General features: G+C 36.1%; 2 protein-coding genes across 3 annotated transcripts in view; one reads left to right on the top strand and one right to left on the bottom strand.

The window, feature by feature from the left end:
* The window catches only part of Rprd1a (regulation of nuclear pre-mRNA domain containing 1A), a 60,730-nt gene that overhangs the window by 17,391 nt on the left and 17,456 nt on the right, over positions 1-25,883 (bottom strand). The window contains exons 2-7 of one of the 2 annotated variants that reach the window (XM_063231766.1): positions 18,503-18,632; positions 16,055-16,161; positions 15,876-15,973; positions 11,312-11,438; positions 11,031-11,206; positions 1,913-9,726 (exon numbers count right to left, since the gene is read on the bottom strand). In XM_063231766.1, coding sequence (XP_063087836.1) covers positions 9,559-9,726; positions 11,031-11,206; positions 11,312-11,438; positions 15,876-15,973; positions 16,055-16,161; positions 18,503-18,632 — 806 coding nt within the window. In that variant the 3' untranslated portion in view covers positions 1,913-9,558. Of the gene's footprint in view, positions 1-1,912; positions 9,727-11,030; positions 11,207-11,311; positions 11,439-15,875; positions 15,974-16,054; positions 16,162-18,502; positions 18,633-25,883 lie in introns of those variants that run through there. The other variant, XM_063231765.1, reaches the window with a different exon arrangement.
* Positions 15,068-15,349, top strand: LOC134471746 (apoptosis regulatory protein Siva-like). Its single transcript, XM_063231386.1, has one exon. It carries the CDS (start codon positions 15,068-15,070, stop codon positions 15,305-15,307), a length of 240 nt encoding a protein of 79 aa, XP_063087456.1. The 3' UTR covers positions 15,308-15,349.

Genomic DNA, 25,883 nt, shown 5'->3' with positions numbered 1-25,883 from the left:
ATTTTTATCCTTATTTTCTAGACAGGACAAATGCGTTGTCCAATGTCACTATGCTAGCAACTCTATTAAAAGTGCCAACTCTAGTTACAAAGCTCATCTGCCTCTCCAAGAGTTTACTGAGTTAAGGAAGACCAAAATCAATCAAGAAAAATTTCTAAGCATAGGCCTGTTTTGGGCCTTTTCAATATGCAAAAATATGTTACACAACTTTGTAACTTAGAATATATCACAAAAAATGACAAAAGCACAAGTTTGTAAAAAGCCTACAGGCAAACATACTGGCTCATTATTTTTGAAAATATATAAATTAACCCCAAGATTAATAATGGTAATTGTTTTAAAAAACTGAATCTTATAGTTCGAAATTTTATGCAAGCAAAACAATCCTAATATTGCTTTTTCAAAAAAATAAGTATATGCTACAAAAAGCATCTATCTTAAAAGTATTTGTTTTTTGTTTTACTGAGACAGGGCCTCATTCTGTATTCAGGCTTTCAACTATGTATCACAGGTTGGCCTCAAACTTGCAGCAATCCTACTGCCTCAGGCTCCCAAGGATTACAGATGTAAACACCAAGCCCTGCTAAGTTTTTATACCACAACAAGTGCCATAAAGTATTTAATAGGAAGGATTTTTACTGGATCTTACTTGGTTTTATATACATATATATGTGTGTGTGTGTGTGTATGTAATTGTATTTACTTTGCTTACTGAAATTATTAATTTTTTTTTTCAGAGACACATTCTCACTTAGTGCAGGCTGATCTTGAATACATGGCAATCCTACCTGTTTCCCAAACTCTGGGATTACATGCATGGGCTACCATGCCTAGCTGAGATCCTTTTCAGAGAACACCACTTCTGTCAAATATATACTTTCAAATCTTTATATGCATAATTCCTAAACTCACGGATTATGAAAAGTAGTCCTGGCCAGACATTGTGATGCACGTCTGTAATTCCTGTACCTGGAAGGCAGAGGCAAGATTAAAATTTAAATCCAGCCTAGGCAATTTAGCAAAACTCTGCATCAGAGTTTTAAAAGGCCAGGCATAATGGTGGCACACCTGTAATGCCAGCACTCAGGAGGCTGAGGTTAAGAGTCACTGCAAGTTCGAGGCCAGCCTAGGCTAGAGTGCGTTCAAGGCCAGTCTGAACTGCATAGTGACACCCTGTCTCAAAGGCAAAAAACAAACAAAAAACAAAAACTGCAAATACACTAACATGTGTGATGAAAACCATCTAAGTACCTCTCAATAGATTAATTAATAAGACACATGCTGTATAGCCTGGACTAACAGTAGGGAGAAAGGGAACAAGGCAGGTCTATTTAAAGTAACCTAGAGTAGTCAAATTTATAGGTATGAAGTGGCTGGGCAAAAGGAGGCAATGGAAGTGTATCATGCAGAGCAGGTCTGGACAATGGAAGAAGTTCAGGAGACAGGTTATACAACAACATAAGTAAACTTAACACTACTCCCCTGTACACTTTAACACAGTAAACTTCATTCATATGCTGTATATTTCCCCACAATTTTTTAATAAAAGAAAAAAATCCATGCCATCCCTTAATTGCATGTTGAATGCATCCCACTACTTTAGGCCATTATGTAATTTAAGTGACCCAAAAAAGAAAAATATGTAAAATGAAGGCTTCTAATACTTAAGTGACTAACAGCCCTTCCCAGATTAGTACATATCAACTTACATGAACAGTATGTAAGAGTTCCCACTTCCAACAACCCCTTGCCATCACAAAGGATGTCATTTTTTTTTCTGAAATCATAGCTGATTTAAGCATAAAAAACAAAATCCTTTTTCATTTTTGCTTCTATTTCTATAAACTTATGAAAGAACTACCACATATAAGCAAAGATTCAACAGTAAAGTGATACGGGGTATTATTATTCATTTTCAAAAAAAGTACTGTAACATAAATGCCAAAAAGTTACTTAAAGCAATGTTTTCCAAGAGCAGGAAAGCTGAGCATGGTGGTACACGCCTACAATCACAGCACTCTGGAGGCTGAGACAGAACTGTTCCAAGTTCAAGATCAATCTAGGCTGCAAAGTGAGCTCAAGAGCCTCAACTGCATAGAGACCGTATCAGAACAAAACAAAAGATAAATGATCAATCTAGGCTACAAAGTGAGCTCAAGAGCCTCAACTGCATAGAGACCGTATCAGAACAAAACAAAAGATAAATGCCAACAACATGATCTGGTGAAAGGAGTATTATTTCTGCAAAGTCAAATATAACTTAGCTAGTGAGATTGATAACTTGGGTTGTGAGTACAACTCAGTGGTATAGCTCCTGCCTAACATGTGCAAGACCATGGGTTTAATTTCCAAGAGAGACAGAAACAGAGAAAGACATGTGTACTAAGATTATGCCTCCAAATTTTATCAAAGAGGTGATGAACTTGTAGCTAGTATTTGTTAGGTACTCTGAAGTATGATTAGCACACAACTTTACAATTTAAAAAAAAATTTCACTGCCACCACCTGCTACATAATTCAGGACTTTACTGCTCCACAGATTTTTCTAATTAAGTCCTATCTGAACTCCCTACTGCAAATCTCTCTCCAACTGATCCACTCAGCAACTACATTAGGTTTTCAAATACTACCAATGCTCCTATTGCTCTTTGAACTGTTTATAATCACCTGCTCATTGAAATTAAAGTATCCTAAAAAATGTGGCTCATTTGTTTTTTCACCTAATTTCTCTTGCCAAGCATGGTGACACATGCCTGTCCCAGCATTCTAGAAGCTGAGGTAGGAAGAGCACTGCAAATTAAAGGCCAGCCTTTACTTTCCAATTTCTTTACTTCCAACAACTCTCAGCTGCTGCAAAACAAACTGTAGCAGTTACCAGCTGTCAAGGGCTCCCATTGCATAATTTAACAATTACAGATTAAAATCCACTTTTACATTGTAGTATATGTAACATAAAGACACAAGCAAGGATTCAGATTTGTAGCTTTTATTGCTCCACTAGGTGGCACTGTTACTTCTTATGAATTCAATATATGGTGTAGTATATTGATGAGTACTTGTTTTGTACACAGTAAGTAATATACTATATAGTGTAACAGCATATTGTACACAATAGTTGTATACAGTAAAACTTATGAGTACTTATTAGAGAGTACCTGTCATTCACATATTCATATACTGTCAATACTGTCAATGTGTTACTCTTATGGGAGACAAAGTTGTAGTGATTTTACAATTTCAAAAAGCTATTTTCTTCTTTGTTCAAAATGCTCTGGTACTGCAATCTTCTTATTCATGGTTTCACTGTATTTCAGTTTAGTCACCATGGTTCAAAACCATTACTGTACTATAACAAGGATTATTTTGGAGAAAGGGAACCTACATTCACAATCACATTTATTAAACTGTAATGATTACTTTTATATTATTATACTTAATTTGAAAATTAAACTACCACAGGTAGTTAAATATATATGAAAAATAGTATTTATAAGGTTTGATACTACCTACAGTTTCAGGCATCCACTAGGTGGATAAGGGTGGACTACTGCACTGTACTATGCTATGATGACTTAAAGATCAGCTAACCAGAGTGGTGAGAGCCCTTGTCCAGTACGTGTTTGATTGCCCCCTCCACATTAGCCTATTACACTGAATGTAATTTTATTCAAAAACTTCAAATATGTTTCAATCACTTATTCATAAAGTAATGATTCTTTTTCAACTTAAAAATCTAATTTAAAATATAAAAATGCCTCTTACAGATTACATTTGTAGTGGTATTCATTCATCATTTTAAGGCCTAGTAAATTTAATGACAAAATACCCAAAGGCCTACCAGAAGAAAGGTACCGCACTAAATGTAGAATTGAGAATATGGAAACATGAAAAACAGACATGGTTCTTCACCTCACAAAGCTCACATTCTAGTAACAAGTACAACTAGAGAAATTTTAAATTTTTCAAATAATGCTATATGCCAAGAAGGAAAATCAAAACAATGCAGTGCTCGCTTTGGCAGCACATATACTAAAATAGGAATGATACAAAACAACAATGCAATACAGTTGTAATTGTAGGAAAGGAGTAACTGCAAAGGAAGAAGATTCTCTTGAGGAGGTGACATAGGAACATGAATCTAAATGAAGAAGGAACCAAGAATAATTCTGAACCAGCAAAGCAGTCACACTTAGAATCAGTAAAGCCAAGGATGTGAAGACATCTTTTGCCTGCTGGAAGAATACAATGAAAGCCAGGGAGCCGACACAAGGTTAAACAGAGACTCATCACTGTGGTCTTAAGACACGTATGAGTAAAATAAGATCCAGAAGTGAAATGAGAAGCCCTGCAGAGTTTTGAACAAGGGTGTGATGGGACCTATACTTAAAAGATTCATCGGGCTATAGTTATGTGGGGAGTATTAGAGGGATCAGGATGATAAGTCACAAATGCAGGCACCATGTACATGACAAACACTTAGAAGAATGGCTGGCAACACTTATGACACATATTTCAGCTCTGTTTAGTAAAATATAAAAAATGGTCCATTATATGAGAGATGGAATATTTTATCTGCTCCCTGACAAAAAGCCACTACAATTTACAAAGACAGAAACCTAGCTGGGCATAGTGGCACATACCTGTAACCCCAGCACTCAGAAGATAGGCAGGAGCATCTCTAGGCAGGACTGGGCTACGAAGTGAATTCAAGGCCAGCCTGAAATGCACAGTGAAACCCTATCTCAAAAAGAGCAAACAAACAAACAAACAAAAAAAAACCCAGAAGATAATGATGAAAAGTAATGCATGAGGCAGGCGAATCTCTGCAAGTTTAAGATAGCCTGGGGTACAAAGTAAGCTCAAGGCCTGCCTGTACTGCATAGAGAACCTGTCTCAATGAGATGGGGTGTGGGGGGGGAGCCGACCCCAAAACAAAAAATGATACAAAAGTAATGCATCCAAAGAACTCTGATTAGGCCCAGGACTTTTGAGGTGTCAGGCTCCTTAAAACACAATAGTGACTCAGGTAGACAGTAAGATCAGAGAAAATCTACATGAATCTGTTAAAACTTTATCCTTGCCAAGTATGGCAGCACACATCTGTGTAATTCCAGCATCAAAGAGGAAGGAGGGCCATAAGTGATCAAGTCCAGCCTGAGCAACTTAGCATTACCCTACTTCAAAACTTTAAAAAAAAAAAAAAAAAAAAAAAGTAAAAAATAAAAAGGACTGGGGAATATAGTTCAGGGCAAAGGCCCTGGGTTGAATCTTCAATACCAAAAAAATTTAATTTTAAACAGGTATTTTTTTCTGGAGAAAATGAATTGGCCAGCAAAGAAGACCTACTGATAGCATTTGGGAATCACCAATAAACTAGTATCTTATTGACAGTCAAGATTAATAACAAATATCAAATCTTTAACAAGATTCAACAATTTCATCTTTAGAGACTAAACACCAAAAAGGGAATAGCTACACACTCACTAAAATAGTTTCTATAATATCAAAGCAGCGGTCAGAATCATAAAGAACAGCAGAAAACTATAACACAGCCATACATTAACAAGGAAAACAATGACACAGTAAGATGCACGTATCATATAAAAAAGGTAATGATGCAGTGACAGACCCACTATACAGGGCTGTCTTTTAAATTTTTTCCTGCAATAAAAACAGATTACTTGCAGTCAATAAACCTGGTTAAAAGATTACATGGTTGTTTTTAAAAAACTGAATTATATTTAGACTATTGTTAGCTCTTAAAAACTATATAAAGTATTCAGCAATCAGCCAACTATCTACCTACTTTCCTCCCAGTTGAGGAACTGAGCTACATTCCGTTTTGTTTGTCTTACTTTTTGAGATAGGGCCTAAAATGTATTTGAACTTATGATCCTCTGTCTTGGCCTCCCAGAATGCTGGGGTTAAAGGTGTACACCACCAAGCCAGTAATTTCTCTTTAAAAAGTAATTTCATCTTATGTTGAAATCTAAACCAAGTAAATATTTCAATGGAAAAATACAGTAAGTAATTTTAAAATATAACTGAAAACCAAGGACTCATCAGCTATACAGTGGTTTTTCTTTTTCTTTCTTTTTTTTTTTTTGGTCTTTTGAGACAAGGTCTCACTCTGAAGATCAGGCTGGCCCTGAGCTCACTTTGTAACCCAGACTGATCTCAAATTTGCAACAATCCTCCTGCCTGTCTTCTGAGTGCTGAGATTACAGGCATGTGCCATTATGCCCGACTACTGAATAACATTTTTGATCTGACAAACTGACAACAAAATATTGTCCTTTTTAAATGTTAAGTATGAAAGAAAAATTGAATAGCTTCAATAAATAAATATTCAAAGTAATCAAAAATCAAAATCTAGAAGACAAATGGGCCAGGAGACTAAAATAGGGAGGATGCCATCATTACTGTAGACACATGTATATATAGGAATTAAGTGTGACAAAAATGGTATTTGATGAGAATAGTACGAAAGACTGTGATTAAATTATAAAAGTGTATTAATCACCACTATGAAACAATGTTAGGACCCTGGATCAGGTCCTAAAAAAAAATTCTGATAAAATTGTTGAAAAAAGTATTTTTACAGCTATTAAAAAGGCCATCTTAAATATATATATATAAATATATAAATAAAATGCCCAGAGTATACAAAAATATAGTAAGGCATAAAACCAGAACCAAATAGAAAAGTGGTCAAAGAATACAGAGAATTGCAGGAGAAATAAAATGGTTAATAAATAGTCTTAAAATATAACCATTCTCCCTAATTGGCATGTTTTCAAATTATTTTTTCTCATTGAAATAAAATGGATTTGAAAAAATATACAGCCATTGAGCTTAAAAACTCAACCTATCAGATGTTGAAAAATTACAAAGATCACCATCATTCTTGTGTGCGAGTTTATGTAGGAAAAGATGCACTCATACTGCAAAAGGAAGAATAGTTCAGTGGCACAGTGCCTGCTTAGCATGCATGCAGTGCTGGGTTTGATCCCCAGTACCATTCACACAAAAGGTAGAAGCTTTTCAGAGCACTTAATTATACTACCAATATTTAAACCTACATCCTTCTGAATCCACTGTACTGTAGTTCATTAAGAATCTGCCACACAGTTGCAAGACTATGCAAACCTCTATTCAATCACCAGCATGTTGTTGTCTTATTTATAATGTGCAAATGTCATAATGAAGACAAACATCTTAATGGAGTCAATCTGATACCAACAGAATAGGCTTAAAATACACTATCCATATAATCCACTGGTTTTTAAAAAAGGAGGCAGATATGAATATACTGAAATAGAATGGCAAAATATAAACACTTATCTTCTCTAACATATATTCTCATTCTGATTTCCAGAACTTGGAATTCTTTCCGCCTTATCCTTCTCTGGAAGCCAACAAATTATGCCTTCCAATTTTCTATGGAAACCTATTCCCAAAATTAGAAAACAACTTTCCACAAAATCTAGTAAAAATAGATCAATATATTTTGAGATAAACAGGAACTTTATAAACGCACGTTTCCTTATAGCAACTGTATTGTGGAAAAATATGCAAAACTGAGCAACAAACACATTATATTATTGAATATGGAAGAATTTCTGATCTTTGTATTTGCCTCTTTTCAAAAATATTAAGCCAGGTATGGCAGTACATGCCGGTAATCCTAGCATTGGGGAGGACTGAGGCAGGACTGATATGAGTTCCAGGCAAAAAACAAAAACAAAAACATTAAAATTAAAATGTTACTTTAATTCCCTTATTCATGAATGACTCCTATAATAAAGCAAGGCATAGTGATATACACCTGTACGCCCAGTACTCTGGGAGGATGAGGCAGGAGAATTCCAAGTATGAGCCCAGCGTAGGCAACCTAGTGAGCTCAACACAAAATTTAAAAAGGGCTGTAAAGTATGAAGGTCTTGGGTTCAATCTCCGATATCAAAAAGAAAAGAAGTTAAATCAGTAATAGTTCCTACAATACTTTCAACTTCCTAAATAGTGAAATATAATTCCTCTAGCAATCCATGAAACAGATTTTACAAATGTAAAATAAATTAAGTGAATTTTAAATTATTTGCTAACCTATCGCTTCAAAAATAACAACTATTGATTTCCAAAATGATTTTTGAGGCTTTGTATTTTAATTATTATGAATGCTTTAACAGTGGCTTCCTCAAGAATTAGTCAATTCCTAAATTGATATTTTAAATATATGTTCCATTTTCAAGAAAGAAAACGACCGACGATCCACTGATATCCAATGATAGTTAACGTTCCAAGATGTATGAGAACAAGTGTCACGGAAAATACCAATCTTCACATCTCAGTCTCAACTTCAAAGTGATGTTTCTACTTATATCTCAAATTATCTTTGTCTTTTGACAAAAGGATACTTAGTTCCAGATAATTTAAGTTCTACTGAGTAACTTCCAAATTTATATAGTAATTCTTTAAAAAGTTGAACACAAATAAGGTGGTTTCTTTAGAATATAGAGGGAGTCAAAACATACAGTGAATACTAAAGTTTTTAATGAAGTTACTACAATAAAAGCTATTGCCATTAGTTCCCTTTTGAACACTGCCCCCTTGCTCCAAATACATTTATCGTATCATTCTTGCCACTTTCTAAAGCAGTTTTGGAAGTCTTAGCGTGTTTTTACTGCCCTAGTAAGGCTGCCTTTATGTCCTAAATTCATTCAAGACATTTATCTTTTATTGTCATTTTGACTTTGGAGAAGCACCAGATCCAGTAAGGTAGATTGGGACCCAACTTACGTTTTTATAAGCTTGCTTTTTATTGGATGGACCTTGCCAAGTGCATTTTCCTATGTTTTAATCATACCTCATAAAGACACTCATAAGAGGACTTGCAGAACTGCTTCAGAAAGTGGCAATAATGGATATGTGTGTTCAAGCAAGGGGTTGTATTTTGAAGAGGACTTAATGGCAATGTTACCTCCAACTGTAATGGTTTTCTTTTTTAAATTAAAAACATTTACCGTATTTTTCAATCACACCTTTAAAGGATAAAATTCAGTTGTACTGAACAGCAAAAGTCCCTAGAACACTATTTTAAGATAGTAATTACTTCTGAGGACCAAAAAGAATTGAAGAAACAGGGCTTCAGTTTGCACTGCAGCCTCACATTTCTTTAGGCAAAAACAGGAAATAAATGTTCTTTGTGACTAAGTGCACTGACTCTGGAGGGCAGATTCCCTGGGTTCTAAACAATTCCCTAGTTCACGGTGACCTTGGGCGACCTAGGTTATTTCCTTATGCTTAAATTCCATGCCTATAAAATGTGTGATACATCTTGTTACAAGGATTAAATGAATTGATAATATGAAGTGCCTACACTAGTACACTGATACATAGTAAATGCTATTGTTATCATAAGCCCACCATCTATGAATATTAACTATGAAATCTGGCTACGCTGCAATGAGGAAAGAGGAGGTTGCAGAAGGGTGGGTAGTATTTGATCTATTTTCTACACTTTTCAAATGTAAACTTTGTTTTTGAAACCAGTGATGATCAGAATCGCAAGTGAGAAAGCAATAAAGTAGAATAAGAAGTTTCAGTCTTTTCTTCAGTTTTCAAAAACATGAGACAATACAGGCTTTTGAGTTTGATATTTATTTTTAACAGGAAAAATATGCTAATGGTGATGACATCATTAGAAGATACGCCCATGTCCAATATCTGCAACAGAAGCTTGATAGAAGTTAAAGAAACCATACAAAAGACTAAAGACAAAAACTATATTAATTTTACTTACCCTTAGTTCTGCAGACAATGAAACAAATAATAACATACTTAAGGCTGAAGTTTCACCACAAAACCAAAGAAATGACAAGCTAATTATCAAATGTCTTTTTAGAAAAATTCACCTTTGCTTTTCCATATAGAAATGGGCAACATTTTCAAGGATAGAGCATAGTGCCATTAACTGAATATGTCTATGTGAGCAAAGGAGGAGCAAATTAAAAGGGACAGTGATAATTAAGATCTGAGAAACTGGTGTGAGAGTAATCATGTAGCTCTCTCCCAGTTAGTAGTATCAAGCCAGTCAAAGCATCATTTGGAGCATAACTAGATATTGTTGAAACAAGAACTAAGTAATAATATACAAAAGCAGCTTAACAGACACAGTACTATAACATCTACAAATTTGCAGTGAGCTAACTGCAAATGAAGGTAATCAAACATATCAGAAATTGTCTTACTACTAGAATAGGAAATCGGTACAGTAGTGAACAACTGAAACAAGAACTAGTCAACTAAAGGGTTCTTTTGAAACCAAATCTAGCTCATCCACCCAGTGATAATGGCTATGATACTGTGCCTTCTTATCTCCTGAGCTGCCAGGCTTATTAACTGTGTCAATTACTACTTTCTACCTACACATATGTATGAGCTGGGAGGTATAATGAGTGTGAATATGTTAAGTACCAGAATCAGGGTAACACAGGGGTTTTTAAAGACAAGGGCTTGATACATTTCCCAAGCTGGTCTCTTAACTCATGGACTGAAGCAGTCCTCTGCCTCAGTCTCCCAAACAGCTGAGACTATAGACACGCATCCTCAGCCCTGGTTTACAAGGAAATAATCTGAAGGGTTAAATTATATAGCTAAAAATTGCATGTATTCAGAAAATGAATAGACTAAATCTAATGGTAATTTACTACAGTTAACACCAGACTGCTATTTTCCAGTTATTTCTGTGTTAGAAAATAAAATTCAAACTGATAAATGACTGCCATTGAATGGAATTACACATGAATGTTTTTCAAACACAACTAATTCTGCTAATTCCAAATTTCAAAGTTTACTTAAGCAGATTGATTTGGTTCAACTAAAAGCAAACTCACTAATGCAAGCTTACCTGAGCTGCAGCCTAAAAAGGTCTATGATCCCCAAAAATGCATGATATGCAGTTATATTCACATATGTTAGAATTACTACCAAAAAATAAATAAGCACTAAAGAAGGAAAAGGTTACGCACTTCCAATTTATGCTCTTTCTCTGCAAGGGCTTCCTTTTGACAACGAAGAAAATCTGCTAACATTCGAGTGAGTTGCTTCCTATCATCTATTTCTGCCGCCAATCTGCCATTATAATCTGCCAGCAACATGCAAGCATCCTCTACCATTTTAGAAAGCCTTTCACCAGACTCTTTATCTAAGAAAAAAACAAAATAATGAAATTAATACACAATATAAACAGCGATATCCTCTTTCCACATCTCAGGATCCAAGAGTTATGGAGCTCATTTTTTTGACTCACCGGTTATTTTATCTAGTAGGGATACTTCTTGGACTTCAACAGGCAAAGAAGCTATCCTCTGATGAACTGCTGCATCACCTGAAGCTGCATTTTCTAGGTCTTGTAATGCTCTAACGAGATCTAGAGTCTAAAAAGTTATACAACTTTAGCACCAAAATAAAGTTTAAATAAATATAAGACTTGAATTTTTTCATATTTATAATCCTTGATTTACTTATCTCACAGTTTCCAATATAAACTGCTTAAGATAATTCATCTTTTACACATTAAAAAGCTATACTATGTTAGTTATTGAAAATGTAAATGAGATAAGGCCCCGTTGACCTTGAGAAGGTCACACTTGAGTGATATAAACAGTATAAAAATACTTACCTAGTTATTAAAGTGAGATAAGTGACTGATTTATATGGCAGATATATCAATGGTAAAAGAGAAGGTAGGCTACAACTTCAACCTAGAGAATACAAGTTTTATGTATGATATATCGTTATATTACCATTGCAAATCACATTATCATTGAAAGCATTTTCTAAATTTTATTCAATTGAATTTTGGGAAAGGGAGACACAAATTATCTGCTAAAATAGAGAAGAGACTCTGATTTTATTCCTAAATATTATAATGCGTTTAAAAATGTACTTTTGAAATATGTTTAAATAGAATATATCTTCAACTCTCTTATGGTTTGTTAATAAGAACATTAAATTTTATGTATCTAATGACTATTTATATACTGCTTAGCCAGTGTACTAAGTAATATTAGAGTATTTTAGTTGCACTATTCATAAACTATAACTGGGAGAAAAAAGTAACACTTTTCATCTCACTATTTTCATACTAGCTGTAATTAGGAGAAAGTGGGGAATTCTTTGCTGTCAATTTCACAAATCATAATACAAGTTATTTATTTATTTTCTTTTAAAAAAAGATTTTCTTTTCTAGCCTCTAGATCTTTACCCTATTTTTGTGCTTTTTTAAATGTGTGTTTCTTTTCTAAAACTACATTCAGGAACACTAGGAAATTATATATATATATATATATATATATATATATACTTTAAAAACATAAAATACTACTAATTTTGAGTATATATTAAGATGACATCTAGGCAGGGATAGTGATATGTGCTTATAGTCCCAGCTACTTAGGAAGCTAAGGCAGGAAAATCACTTGAACTGAATTGATTAAAAGCCAGCCTGAGTAATTGAGACTCTAATCTCTTTGAAAAATATATGTATGTTGTTTCAGGATATAGTCCCTCTACAATGAAAGGATACTTTGCAGCAATGACACTTACCAAGAAGCTTTTTTTCTCATGGTTCCTCAACTAATCATAAAAGTTCAAAAGTTTCCAGATTCCTAAGAAAGTCTTGCTTTATGATTTTTTTTCCCCAGACAGGATCTCATTGTGTAGTTCCAGGTCACCTTGAACTCACTATGTAGCCCAGGTTGGCCTCAAAATAAAAATGATCCACCTGCCTCAGCTTCCCAAGTGCTCAGATTACAGGCCTGCACTACCATACCCAGTCTGGCTTTATGGTCTGGACAGGGCCTTTATGCTGAAACTACAAGATATGGTAAAAAAACATAGTGAATTTTTCTTTTGAGGGAAGGAGACAGGGTGTTGCAATGTAGACCAGGCTAGCCTCAAACTTGTGGTAATCCTTCTGTCTCAGCCTTCCATGTGTTGGGATTTTAAGTGTGTGCCACCACATCACACCTAAAATTTTTTTGAAAACACAGTAAAAGACACATTGTCAAGAAGAATGGGATATGTATGTACAAAGGAAGAGTGAGTGTCCTGAATATTTTGAAAATTATGATAATGTTTTTCACTAATAAAGTTAAAACATTTTTCCATATTCATCGTATTTTTTGATCACTCAACACCATTTACAGCAATTTCTGTCAAAAACATAACGGTGTGTGTGTGTCTTCATCCACCTTATTCACCAAGTCTAGAGCTATATGACTTTGGGCTCTTCCGCAAAGTCAAAATGACCACCAAAGATAAATGCTGTATTCATGACACTGAGGCAGCCACAACTGCACTGCTAAAGACAAAAGAGGACTTTGAGAACTGCTTCAGAAACTGGTACGTTTGAAGACAGGAGTGTTTTGAGGGAGATTAATGGCAATATGACTTTTAATGTAACTTTTTTTATTTTAAGCAATCACCGTATGTTGACCACCTCATACAAATTGAATTTCGTCATACATTCACATCCCTTCCTACATGAGTTAATTCTGAATTCTCATTGCCAAATCAAGGATTAGATAAGAAAACAAAGATATCTGAAACACTAGTCTAGGACTTCCTACTATAGGAAAGTTCAACTGTATTTTGCAAAGATACATTTTTTGCTATTTTAAGATGTTATAATGACCACAAAACTGAACTACTGAGAATTAAGCAGCACGACTGATCTGAAATGATCATTATAGAAACAAAGAACAGCCAGGGATTTAGCTCAGTGGCATAAGTGCCTGCCTGGTAAGCGTGAGGTCTTGAGTTTGATCACCGGTACAAAAAAAGTTTTAAAAAATTAAAAAGAAAAATTGAAAGAACAGTTCCAGACATGGTAGCACATGCCTGTAATCCCAGCACTTAGGAGGATGAGTCAGGGGGACTGCCCAAAGACTAAGGCCAGTCTAAGGCTACATAAGTGAATTCAAGGCCACCCTATACCACAAAGGGAGACCCTCTCTCAAAACAAACAAAAAAACATTTTATACAAGTACTAAAACAGTCCAGATGGTTACTAAAAAATACGAAGTCCAACTTGTAGCTACTCTTTTACCAGTGCAAATGATAGACACCACATCTAGATCTCAGGTAAAACACTGTTCACAACATGATTTTCTGTCATGAGTTATGAGCAAATAGGGAGAGACATAGATGTTAATGTTTGGTTATTCCAAAAGTCATGTTCTTACTAGCTTTCTACTTAAGCTCTAGTCCAAGGCGACCAGCTGCTTCAGCATTCCTCATCTCTGTCACTGGGTTAACTAGGTTGGCTCAAGTCCTGGCTGACAGCCTTGGTCTACTTCTTCTGCCTTCCTAGCTCTAAGAATAATAAAAACCTACAATTTTAGGCAATGAATGATTACCTTTCAAGATCCTTTCACCAGGAAAAACACCCCTTTCAGCTTCCTACTACATGCAACTTTGAGTCCAGTCCCCTAACTTTCACGAAGCACTGCGATATATTTTTACATATAGGATATAATTTTTTTTCTTTTTCTGAGTGGGGGGTCCTCACTACCTAGTTCATCAGGCCTTGAACTCACTATGTAGCCCAGACTGGCCTTGAACTCAGGGTGATCCTCATGCCTCAGCCTCCCACGTGTGGGATTACAGGCATGTACCACCACACCTGGCACAGGACATGTCTGCTTCTAGACCAGAACTCAACAGAAAAAAGGCTCTGGCCAACATAATGTGTTATGTTTCTGTACTGTTCTGGCCCTTGAACATATTTACCTTGTTAAAAGAGAATGGCTATGTCTTCATTTTCTCCTTTGAAATTTTATCTGTCCCTCCTATATGTTTCAAACATAAAAGAAGGGAACTTAAAGACTCAATACCTACTTAATTAAAAGATGAAAATGTCTTTCATCTAATGATTAAGAACAATGTACTATACCAACCTGGAAGATTTACAGTATTAAATTAATGATTCTAATTCATCTCATTTTTGCATAGAACTACATAGTATTATAGAGAACTGTGTGAATATATGCTTGTCACTCTAATGTGCATTTTTGCCTCCAAAGCTGACCTGTCCTGGGCAGCGTCCCGTGCCTGCTCATCATGCGTGCGAGCTGTGGATGGGAAGGTGGTCTGCAGCCAGTGCGAGCGGGCCCTGTGTGGGCAGTGCATGCGCACCTGCTGGGGCTGTGGCACTGTGGCCTGTTCCCTGTGTGGCCTTGTAGACTGCAGCGATGTGTGTGAGAAGACACTTTGCGGCAGCTGCGCCATGTCCGATGCCTGAGGCCGTGTGTCAGCGAGGAAGAGGAGCAGCAGCAGCAGCAAGCACGTGCATTCGTGTGTGTGTGTATGTGTATGTGTGTGTGTGTGTGTGTGTGTGTGTGTGTTTTGTACTTTGATGACAAGTGAATAAAGCCCTTTATATTTGCAAAAAAAAAAAAAAAAAAAAAGCAAGAATACTGTTTATAGGGGCTGGGGATTTAGCTCAGCGGCATAAGCGCCTGCCTTGCAAACAGGCAGCCCTGAGTTCGATCCCGGTACCGATAAAAAGGAAAAAGACCAAAAAAAAGAGTACTGTTTATAACTAAGGTTATTTTAGTGTACTTACTTGATAAAACAGTATATACCTAAGATACCATATATAATACTTAGCAATCAGAAATTCTATGCAAAATTATTTCTATGCAAAACATGCAATATTAGAACATAGTATATTAATATGAGCAATTTGTTAACCAGAAAATAAGACAGACTCGTGCAACTTCTTTCTTGTAACCAGAAAGAGTAAAATTAATAAAGCTTGGTGGACACAAGAAAGTAAAACAACTTACTTATTAGAGAAAATCTTTTACCTGTGGTGGTTCACTTGGAGAGCCCAAAGAGGAACAATTTTCATTTTCATCTGCCTTTATTTGTTCGTAAGCTCGCTTCCTAGCCTTTTTATCACCATCTGAATTGAAAGAACATTGAAGTCTTACAGAAAACATTTTAAGTAAGAGATCACAGTAAGAGACCAAGGCTATATACTTACACAGAGCTTGCTTAAGTTGGTCTAATACATCATTTTCATAAACAGATCTCTCTTCCCAAATAGACAACACTCTTCCAAGGTGCTTTTTACAACTTTCATCAGTTTCACTAAAGCAAAAAAGAAAACTATTAGCAATAAAAATGTTCTGGTTTTTTTTTTTTTTTTTTTTTTTTTTTCTTTTTGCTAACGGGGATTAAACTCAACCTTAAGCACGTGCTTGCCAGGCAGGTGCTTACACCGCTGAGCTAAATCCCCAGCCCCAGTAAAAATGTTATTACATTCCCTAGAAAAATCAATCCAGGGGCTGGGGATTTAGCTCAGCGGCATAAGCGCCTGTCTTGCAAGCAGGCAGTCGTGAGTTCGATCCCTGGTACCGATAAAAAGGAAAAAGACAAACAAAAAACAAAACAAAAAATCAATCCAGATGTTTTCTGAGTATTACTATGTGGTCAGCAGTTCAGGGATAATGTGAACAAGTTATATTACCTGTTTTTCTTAAAAATCTTATAAACAATAAAATTACAAAACAAAATGTAAATTTTAGGATTTAGGAGTTTTAAAAAATGTTCCTAACCTAATAAAGGCTAAATATGTGGCTAAGATTTCTAACAAATGACTTTACTCAACAAATATTTATTGAACAAGCTGCTGCTTCTAATACGGTAATCAAACAGAGTTTTATAGCTATTATTTATAAAAGCCTCAAAAGAGAACAAAGTGCTAAAGACAGAAAACAGAGACAAATCCTAGTTTAAGAAGGATCAGGAAAAGTACTTAAGAAAGTCATATGAAAGTGATATTCAATTATGTTTCAACAATCAGATATACAAGAAAATGGGAAACAGATTATTTTGAAAATGGGAAACAGATTATTTCTAACCATTTCTGAACTTCCCAAAAAGATTAAACAATAGAAACCATGGCAATTATACAGAAGGACGCTTCAGTAACTAAAAGGAGAAAAAAGCAACTAAGCGAAAGTACATTATGTGAATACAGAAAATGAACGATTCAAGAGTTCTAGAGGACGACTGATTTTTCTTTTTCTTTTTTTTACAACTAATTTCTTGCATAGGAATGTGGATGGAGCTGCCATTCACTGACACAGAAGCAGTATGTTTGACCAAAAGCATAGAAGTGATAAATTCAAGCGGGCTGTGGTGGCGTACACCTGTAATCCAGCACTTGGGAAGCTAAAGCAGGAGGATCGTTGCAAGCTTTAGACTGGTCTAGGCTACAAATTGAGCTCAAGGCCAGCCTGAACTGCATAGTGAGACCCTGTTTCAAAAAGACAGACAGACAGATGAATGAATGAATGAATAATGAGTTTATTATCAGACAGAGTGAGATTTTTAAGATGCATACAAGTAGAGGTCAGGTCACTGTACTATATATATAGGTCTATGATTAAGGAAGAAATCTGCCTAGAGAATAAAATTTTAAGTCATTATTAGAGTATGCACAATAACTAAAAATATACAATATATAAAATCACCAAGTTGGCAAGTAAAGAATATGGTCCCAAAGAATGCATAGGACTTAACTCTAAGACTTAGATATTTAAAGAGATGGAAGAAGATAATATCTAAATTGAAGGGTAAATAATAGCAAAATGCAACAGTATTTGACATTACTTTTTTTCCTCAAATGTGATTAAAATTTTAAGGTATGTGGTGAGTAAATTTTCACCCTTCTGTGAATCATTATAGGCCACCATTTACTACTGTATTCTATAATTTAGACTGATTTAATAGTTCATTCCAATGCTTGCCTAGTAATCTATCATATACTTGTAGACAATGTTCAGAAATAAGTATTTAAATGGGAACAAATTAAAGTATAGACTATCACCCTCTGAATTATCTGTAGCAAAATTTTTCAGCAAGTTTATAATTATCTTTATTTCCAGAGCATTTAAAAATGTTAAGACATACAACCTAACACCAAAAAAAATAAGGTTTGCCCATACAAAGATGCGAGGAAAAGAATACAGTAGTTGCTACATCCAGAAATACTAGTGACAAAATTCACGTTTTTATATGTACACAAATTTTCAATGCAATACCTTTAATCATTCTCAATGAAGTTCATTCCAGTTTGGCAGTTACTAGTCTTTTTTTTTTTAAGTGGTTCCAGGGACTGAACTCACAACTCCACGCTTGCAAGGCAGGTGCTTATGCCATTGAGCTAAATCCCCAGTGCATCAGTTACTAGTCTTTTAAGGACAGCTGTAATTCAAGTACTCCAAATGATAATCTTAGCAAATCTCCTTCTCAGAAAGCACTTAGCATGTTCATTTACAAAAGCCAGTTAGAGATAAGTCTTTTCAAATGTAAGTTTCAAAAAACACATTTTGTTTTTACTGTAATGCTTTAAAGTAAATTTTAGCAAAAGGAAACACAGCACATTTGAAAACAGCTTACCTAGAACACCAAATAATTATCATACCTTGAAACATGCTTAAAAGCCTCCACTATAACTGGTGCAAAATCTTTTGTAAACTCCGGCCCCTTCCTTTTGCTGTTTTGAATGACATCATTGGCTAGGTACAGAAAAGTGAGCTTTCTGTTGGGTTTGGCTGAAAAGTAAAGAATAAATTGTTAAAAATCTACTAAAAAGGCAGTCATGAGTTCGATCTCTGGTACCGATTTAAAAAAAAAATCTACTAAAAATATCCTTCTTTGACTTAGACAAACTTTGTCAATACCTGAATTAAATACTTTTGAGGACTATAAGAACCCACTAGGCTTTTATGTGTCTTGTTCAAACCCAGCTTCTCAATCTACTACCAAATTTACCAAATCTCTGCTGCTAACCTCACCAAGATGATTCTGTAACTTCTAGAAATGAAGCATGTGAACAGGGAAAGAGGAGGGGAGGGGGCAACCCAGCAGGCAGAGGTAGATAAATTACAGCTCATTGCATCTCCTTGGAGTACTGCTGCCCCAGCTAATGTTTCATTCCTTGCCTTATCAGCACTCCCAAACTAAATGGTTTTTACACACTGAAATCCTCATGTATGTATAAAAATGCTTCTCTGTGAATTTATTCTATATTAAATTTTATTAAAGCCATTATAAACAATATGAAGCACAGTCATTTGAAATAAGACAGCAATTGGTCATATTAAAATGGCACCTAGGCCGGGCATGGTGGCACACACCTGTAATCCCAGCACTTGAGAGGCTGAGGCAGAAAGATCACAAGGCCAGCCTAGGCTACCTAGTATGTTCAAGTCCAGCTTGCACTACAAAGCAAAATTCTATCTCAAAATAAATAAATAAAACTTAATACTTAAAAAAAATTAATATTCATACTGACTCAAAATCTGTATTCAGTTACAGTGAAACAACAGAGTATGGATTAGGTATAGGGCTCAAACACCAACACATTATTTTCAATTTTTCCTTGTAGTATCCAGGCTACAATTTGAGAAATTCCTATCATTTATGTATGCCCTTAGTCAAATTTTCAAGGAAAAAAATTGGAATACTTCTATTTTACGATTATGTGAATTTCTACATAAAGCAATTAATGAAAATAACACATAAAATGCCAGGGGAGGGAAAAAAAATCACAAAAATGATTTTTCACATGAATTCTGATGAATTTTTAAAATAAAAGCCGCGAACTATTGTTAAAGATAAGGTACAAAGTTAACAAAAGGGCAGTCAAACCATTTTATAATTCCTTAAAGAAACACAGTCAGTAAAAGAAAATGATTCTCAGGTGGTGTGTTGCTGACCTTTATCCCTGCCCCCTTCAATGTCAGTCACATTTAATGTTTTCTATGTGCCAAGGACAAAAAAATAACCATTTCTAAGTTTGCAAACACCATATAAATTGACAGGTCCCATCACTAAAATTCCATTTCTCGTTTTTCCTTTATTTCTTCTGGCCACAAACACATCACACCAACATGAAGGCATTATATTATATCCCACTGTACATTTGAGGATGCTTCTTTATCTGTATCAGTAAAGTATAAGCCAAATAAGTACACCAAATATGTGTACCACCATTTTCTTACCCATCTCCATAAGCAAACTCTTACACTCCTCTAGGCAATAACTAAGTACCTTGTATAAGAACATAGTACAAGTAAACTGAGTATATCACTCCCACTCTGTAAGGCATGGTAATAAAAGTTCAGCTCATCATACAAGTAGTTGTTATGTAACACTGCACAAACACAGCCAGGTGCAGTGGCTCATAGCTGTGATCCCAGTGCTCAGGACGCTGATGCAAGAGGATTGCATTGAGTTTGAGGCCAGCCTGGACTACATAGAAGACTTTGTCTCAAAAAAAAAAAAAATTTATTTTTCTTTTTGCAAATGTTAAAATAAAGATCAATTACCAGGTTTCAAAAAATGAAATCAGTCTGTGCTATCTGATAAATAATATAAAACAAACTTGGTCAGTGAAAGAATTAAAGAAATGTCACCTAACTTCACTAACTCATAATTGATGTATAATCTGTTTATTTTCAGAAAGTGACAGAAGCATTACTAATTTTCTTATATTGTACAGACCATTTGCCTACTCATTTTGATATGATGCAGAATATCATAATATTAAGTCAATCACCCATGCCTTTATGAAGATGATGATGATAAATGCAGCAAACAACTAAAACCATAAAAACCATGTTTCGAAGGCAAACCTCTTCATAAAAAGAAGTAGGAAAAAACTGAATAAACATCAGGTGTGGTGGCACATATGCCTGTAATCCCAGTATGCGGATCACTGCGAGTTTGGGGCCAGTCTGGGCTACATAGTGAACTCAAGGTCTTTGAGTGAGACCTTGAACTACAGAGGGAAATTCCAGAAGAAAGGAAGGAAGGAAAAGGAAGGGAAGGGGGGCTGGGGATTTAGCTCAGCGGCATAAAGCGCCTGCCTTGCAAGCAGGCAGTCGTGAGTTCGATCCCTAGTATCGATAAAAAGGATAAAAGACCAAAAAAAAAAGAAAGAAAAGGAAAGAAAGGAATGTGAAAGGAAAGGAGGGGAGAGACACAAAGAGGAAGAGGGAGGAAGGGATAGAGAAAAGAAATTGAATTGGATGAGCAAATATTTACACATATAAACACATCCATGGAAGAAATGAGCATTACTGTAGTTTGTTGTTGTTTTGAGGTTTTGTTTTGTTAACAGGGTGTTTCACAGAAGGGATCATGGAAAAAGCAAGTGCTGGGTCAGAGGGAGAAAGTATCTCAGATTCATTGTATTTGCTTTTCCTTGAGAAGAGTTACTCATCCACCACACCCTATTCTAGGTTTTATAGTAGTCTACATTAAAATTATTCCATTTTAATGTATGCAAAGATCACAGGTGATGTTACTGTCATTGTTGCTGTTAAATCAAGGAAGGAGAGCTACATAGACTCATCTACTGCAAGACTCTGGAATGACGGCTAGGAAATGACTATGCCATATGCCACACAGTGCTCAGCCAAAAGACCCCTTGCATCTCCGTGCCCAAGGTCAAAGGATCTGCAGATAGGCACTACTGTGTTGGCCTGATGGGCAGCCCCATAATGCACCCAGGTGTGGAAGTGTGCCAGCAAGCAACCCAGTTGTGCACCTGTAGGCCTGATCTCCCACTCTATTTCACCTCCTAGAGACAGAAATAGGGAAAAGGCCATTATATCTTGAAACAATTATGTATCATAAAGATTTATTAACAATTGTTATGGCTAGAGGTATAGCCCAGTAATAGAGCACTTTTCTATCATTCATGGAAATCAGCAGTACCAAAAAGAAAAAGAAAAAAACAGACAAAGAATCTCAATTATTTTTGTGATAAACTAAATTATAAACAAGTACCTAGCTATTCACAGATACAACAGGTTACAAAGAACAGAAAAACACAGTCAAGTTCATACATGCCTATTTATACCTTAAATATAAAAATGCTATGAAACATCAATGGAAAGAATTATTCCAGGCAGAAGCTCCTACGTGTGACCTAATCAGTGTTATCATTTGTTATGTACAGAAGGTAATGGAGTAAGTGAGAAGCTGGAGCAAAAGGGAGGACCCTAAATACCAAAATAACAAGTTTAAGCTTCATTTTGTAAACAAACAGAAATTCTGAAGTTTTAGAGGTGGGGGCTGCACACAAAACACTTTCAGGTGTATTAGGAAAGCTAAAGTAAGTAAGACTGAACACTTGAGAAAACTACAAGGGACAAGAAAGACAGAATCCAAAATTAGAGTCAACATCACGGGAATTCCTTTGTTCTAGTTCAGTGATGGCAAAACTCTTAAGGCTTTCAATGATACAAACTGCCCACTGCAGCACATGTGCCATAGGCTCACCACCACAGTCCTAGTTTCCCCAAATCTAATCACCTCTTAACAATTCGTTTGCAAAGGGAGATACTTACACAGAAGAAAAACTCATATTATTTTATAGAAATTTCCACTTTATAATAATTTACTACATCTTCTTGAGTTACATAACTCTTTTGAGAAGTTGTTATTCAGAATGAGCCAGAGATATTGCTCAATGTCAGGCAGAAAACAGAATTTCACATTAGAAGCTGGGCATATGGCACACACCTGTATTTCCAGCTATTTGGGAGACTAAAGGAGAAGGATCTCAATTTCAAGGCAGCATTCAAGGACAACACAGCAAAATGCTGTCTCAAAATAAGTTTTAGGGCTGGGTAGCTCAATGGCCTAAGCGCCTGCTTAGCAAGTGCACAGTTGTGAGTTCAATCCCCAGTACCAAAAAAATAAATAAAAATAAAACAATTAGGGGTCTGGGATGTAGCCCAACTATATTAGTATCCATGAGTTCAATCACCAGTACTGGAAGAAAAATATTCTACATCAGAGCCTAAAGTAGAATGCTATCACAGAAGCTGAGTGAAACTCAAAGGAGAAATGAATAAAGGTTTTCTGCATAATCTGAAATACACAACTCAATCAAAAACAATCTATTCCAAACTCTAGGGCTGTGATGGTGAACCTTTAGAGCTTCTGATGATACAAACAGCCCAATACAACATACATGCCGCAGGATCATTACCAACACTCTAGACCAACACCCAGATACCATCTTTACTTCTAATCTCCATGTTAAGAATTTTAAAAAGTGTTTTTCATATTAACCACTGGTTAAAAGTTAAGATTTCCTTTCGTGTATATAGTTAGGATTTCCTTTTATGTGTGTATGAGTTCAACTATGGCTTACAAAAGCCTCTTGCTGGGGATGTAGCATAGTGGCACAGTGCCTGCCTAGCAAGCACAAGGTTGTGAGTTGAACTCCTGGTACCAAAAAAAAAAGGCTCCAGTTATGGATTGAGAACTGGTGGTCAACTTAACACCAGCTGAACTACATCAGCATGCATTGAACGAAGATGCTCCACCTGAGGAGGGTTGCCAGGATAAATAGGTGGAGAGGAAGGGAAGTGTAGAGGGTTGAGGCGTTAAGGAGGTATTGTGGGTTCTCCTGAAGAGGCTTTGGTCCTCACATCAAGTACTGCTTCCTGGCTCTAGAGGGGAAGACATGTGCTGCTTGGTCTCCAGGATAAACTCGTCACGCTGCTTCCTGGCACATACCCAACTGTGCTTGTCATCGGAGGAGCGCAGGGCCTCCATGTCGCTGAGGACGGCTGTGGTGCCTTTCAGGACAGCCCTGGTCTTTGTGAGTGTGATTTCTTGGTTCCAGTGTAGCACCCTCATCCCACTAGCACAGCTCCTTCATCCTGCTGGCATAGACTTTCTGGCTTCCACCGCTGAACCTTCGGTCTTCCCGGCATGGATCCGTAAAAGAGACTGGCGTGAGTCCTTTTTGTGGGCTCTGGACCTCCAGTTGGACTCGTTGGAGGCACTGTCCTGAGTTCTGGGTTTTTATCTGGATTCATGTGGGACACTGCTGTGGGGTTTAGGCTCTTGACTAAATAATCTATGTCTTTGGTGTTGCAGATAAGATTTCCTGCATTTCCCTGTGTTAACTTCCGGTGAGCATATAAAAATATTATGAACTCCATGTCCTAAGCCTAGTTGTTCTCTGTGTACAACCCGTGACTACAACAGCTCCCTAGAATCTTTTTTTCTAGACTTGTTTCCTCATGCTGTCTTAAGTCCCCCTATGCATGCCTATTTCCAACTTACTAAGTCCTTTCCAAACTAAATTCAATTCTTTAGTTCAAGAAAGTCTGTCAATAGATCTAATTCAATTCAGTCCCTTAATCCTTAGAAATCATTTAATGCCTAAGAACTCTTTTTTAAAATACAGTGCAACAAACTGAACTTGAAATCACATTTTGGCAAATAAATATTCTCTCAGGTATATATAAAAAAAAGCTTGCACTGTGCAGAAGTGCTTACATACTGAGAGTATATTCTCTGAAACGGTTGCCTGCAGGTTCTACCAACTTCACAATTTTTCCTCCTGTTCTGTAATACTGTGGAGAAAACATGTTCCTATGGCTGGAGGCAGAAACAGCTTTAACAGTAATTTTCTTTGCCACAGAAAGTACGTACATTATCAACAGATGACTCGTGTAAATTCTATCTGTCCCAGCCAGAACAAATAGTTCAATCAGACATAGTTAGCTGTTTCTTAATAGCTAAGATGGGTGAAAAATTGATGGACTTAATGTATTCCTATACTACTGCCAGAACACCTAAGATTTTTGTTACCCCTCAGAAGTTGTACTTAAACAACCCACAAGATTGATCCTCACATGTCCTGCTTAAAATCCTTCAAAAAGAGTGAGGCAAAAGGATCCTAAGTTCAAACCCAACCTAGGCAACTTGGTGACTTAGTTCCTATCTCAAAATTAAAAATAAAGGGGCTGAGGATTTAGCTCAGCGGCATAAGCGCCGCCTTGCAAGCAGGCAGTCGTGAATTTGATCCCTGGTACCGATAAAAATGAAAAAGACAAAAAAAATAATTAAAAATAAAAAGGGGTGGAGGCACAGTTCAGCATCAAAATCCGAGGTTCAATTCCCAGTACAAATTTAAAAAAAATCTTTCAAAGACTCTCTATTGTTCACCATTTAACATTTTAAATCCTAATATGAATCAAATCTATAAGACCTGTCTCCACCATCTTCCCCAACTTCATACTACAATTTCCCAACTCAAACTAGTCTTCAGACTTCAGTTAAATTACATTCTTCTATTTTTCTCTGACCAAACATTCTAAGGTAAGCACTCTTGATACACTCACAGTATACCACATTTTGCCAATGGCATACCTATTTTATATGTTTTTATCTACTGTAATGGTTCCTAAACTAAGATCTCTTGAAAGCAAAAAGTGTCAATCTCATCTCTCAGTCTATGAAATCAAGCCCTGATAAACAAGGCAGCTAGGCAACTATTACCAGTGGCTATTAAAATCACTGAAAGAAAAGTCATACAAACTTTATAATGGATGATTCGCAAAAGTGACTGAGCAATCTTACCTTTAAAACAACTTAACACTGTCTCCCAGTGTGATGTACGACATGAACAATGAAGTATTACTTGAAAATAACATCATAGGAGAAATCATATTAGATGCTAGAATATGACAACATGAAGAGGGCCAGATGGATAACGATTCTTAAACCAAGGCAGTAACCGAAGGGAAAAATAAAACTGGGAAAAGGAAGGAAAAGCGTGGATGGAGAGCTGAAGCCCGATGTACTCACAGAGCCCCATTCCATGCTGTACTAGGCACAGCCGGAGGATTTAAAGTTGTGGTAAGACCACGACTGCCAATAACGGGAGTCTGTGAACCCCACACCCCTAATGCGACACACTGACCAGTGGATCCAAAACGAAAAGCTATATTGGCTTTTGGCGACTGCTGGAAATCGAGACCTGGGAC

This window comes from Cavia porcellus, unplaced genomic scaffold, assembly GCF_034190915.1.
Source record: "Cavia porcellus strain 051 isolate PalLab524CR breed Dunkin Hartley unplaced genomic scaffold, mCavPor4.1 scaffold_20, whole genome shotgun sequence".
NCBI lineage: Eukaryota > Metazoa > Chordata > Mammalia > Rodentia > Caviidae > Cavia > Cavia porcellus.
This window is presented reverse-complemented; position numbering and strand designations above follow the sequence as displayed.

What these genes read in the sequence shown, in the direction of transcription:
- LOC134471746 (XM_063231386.1), top strand. Translation starts at nt 15,068, where the DNA reads ATGTGCATTTTTGCCTCCAAAGCTGACCTGTCCTGGGCAGCGTCCCGT.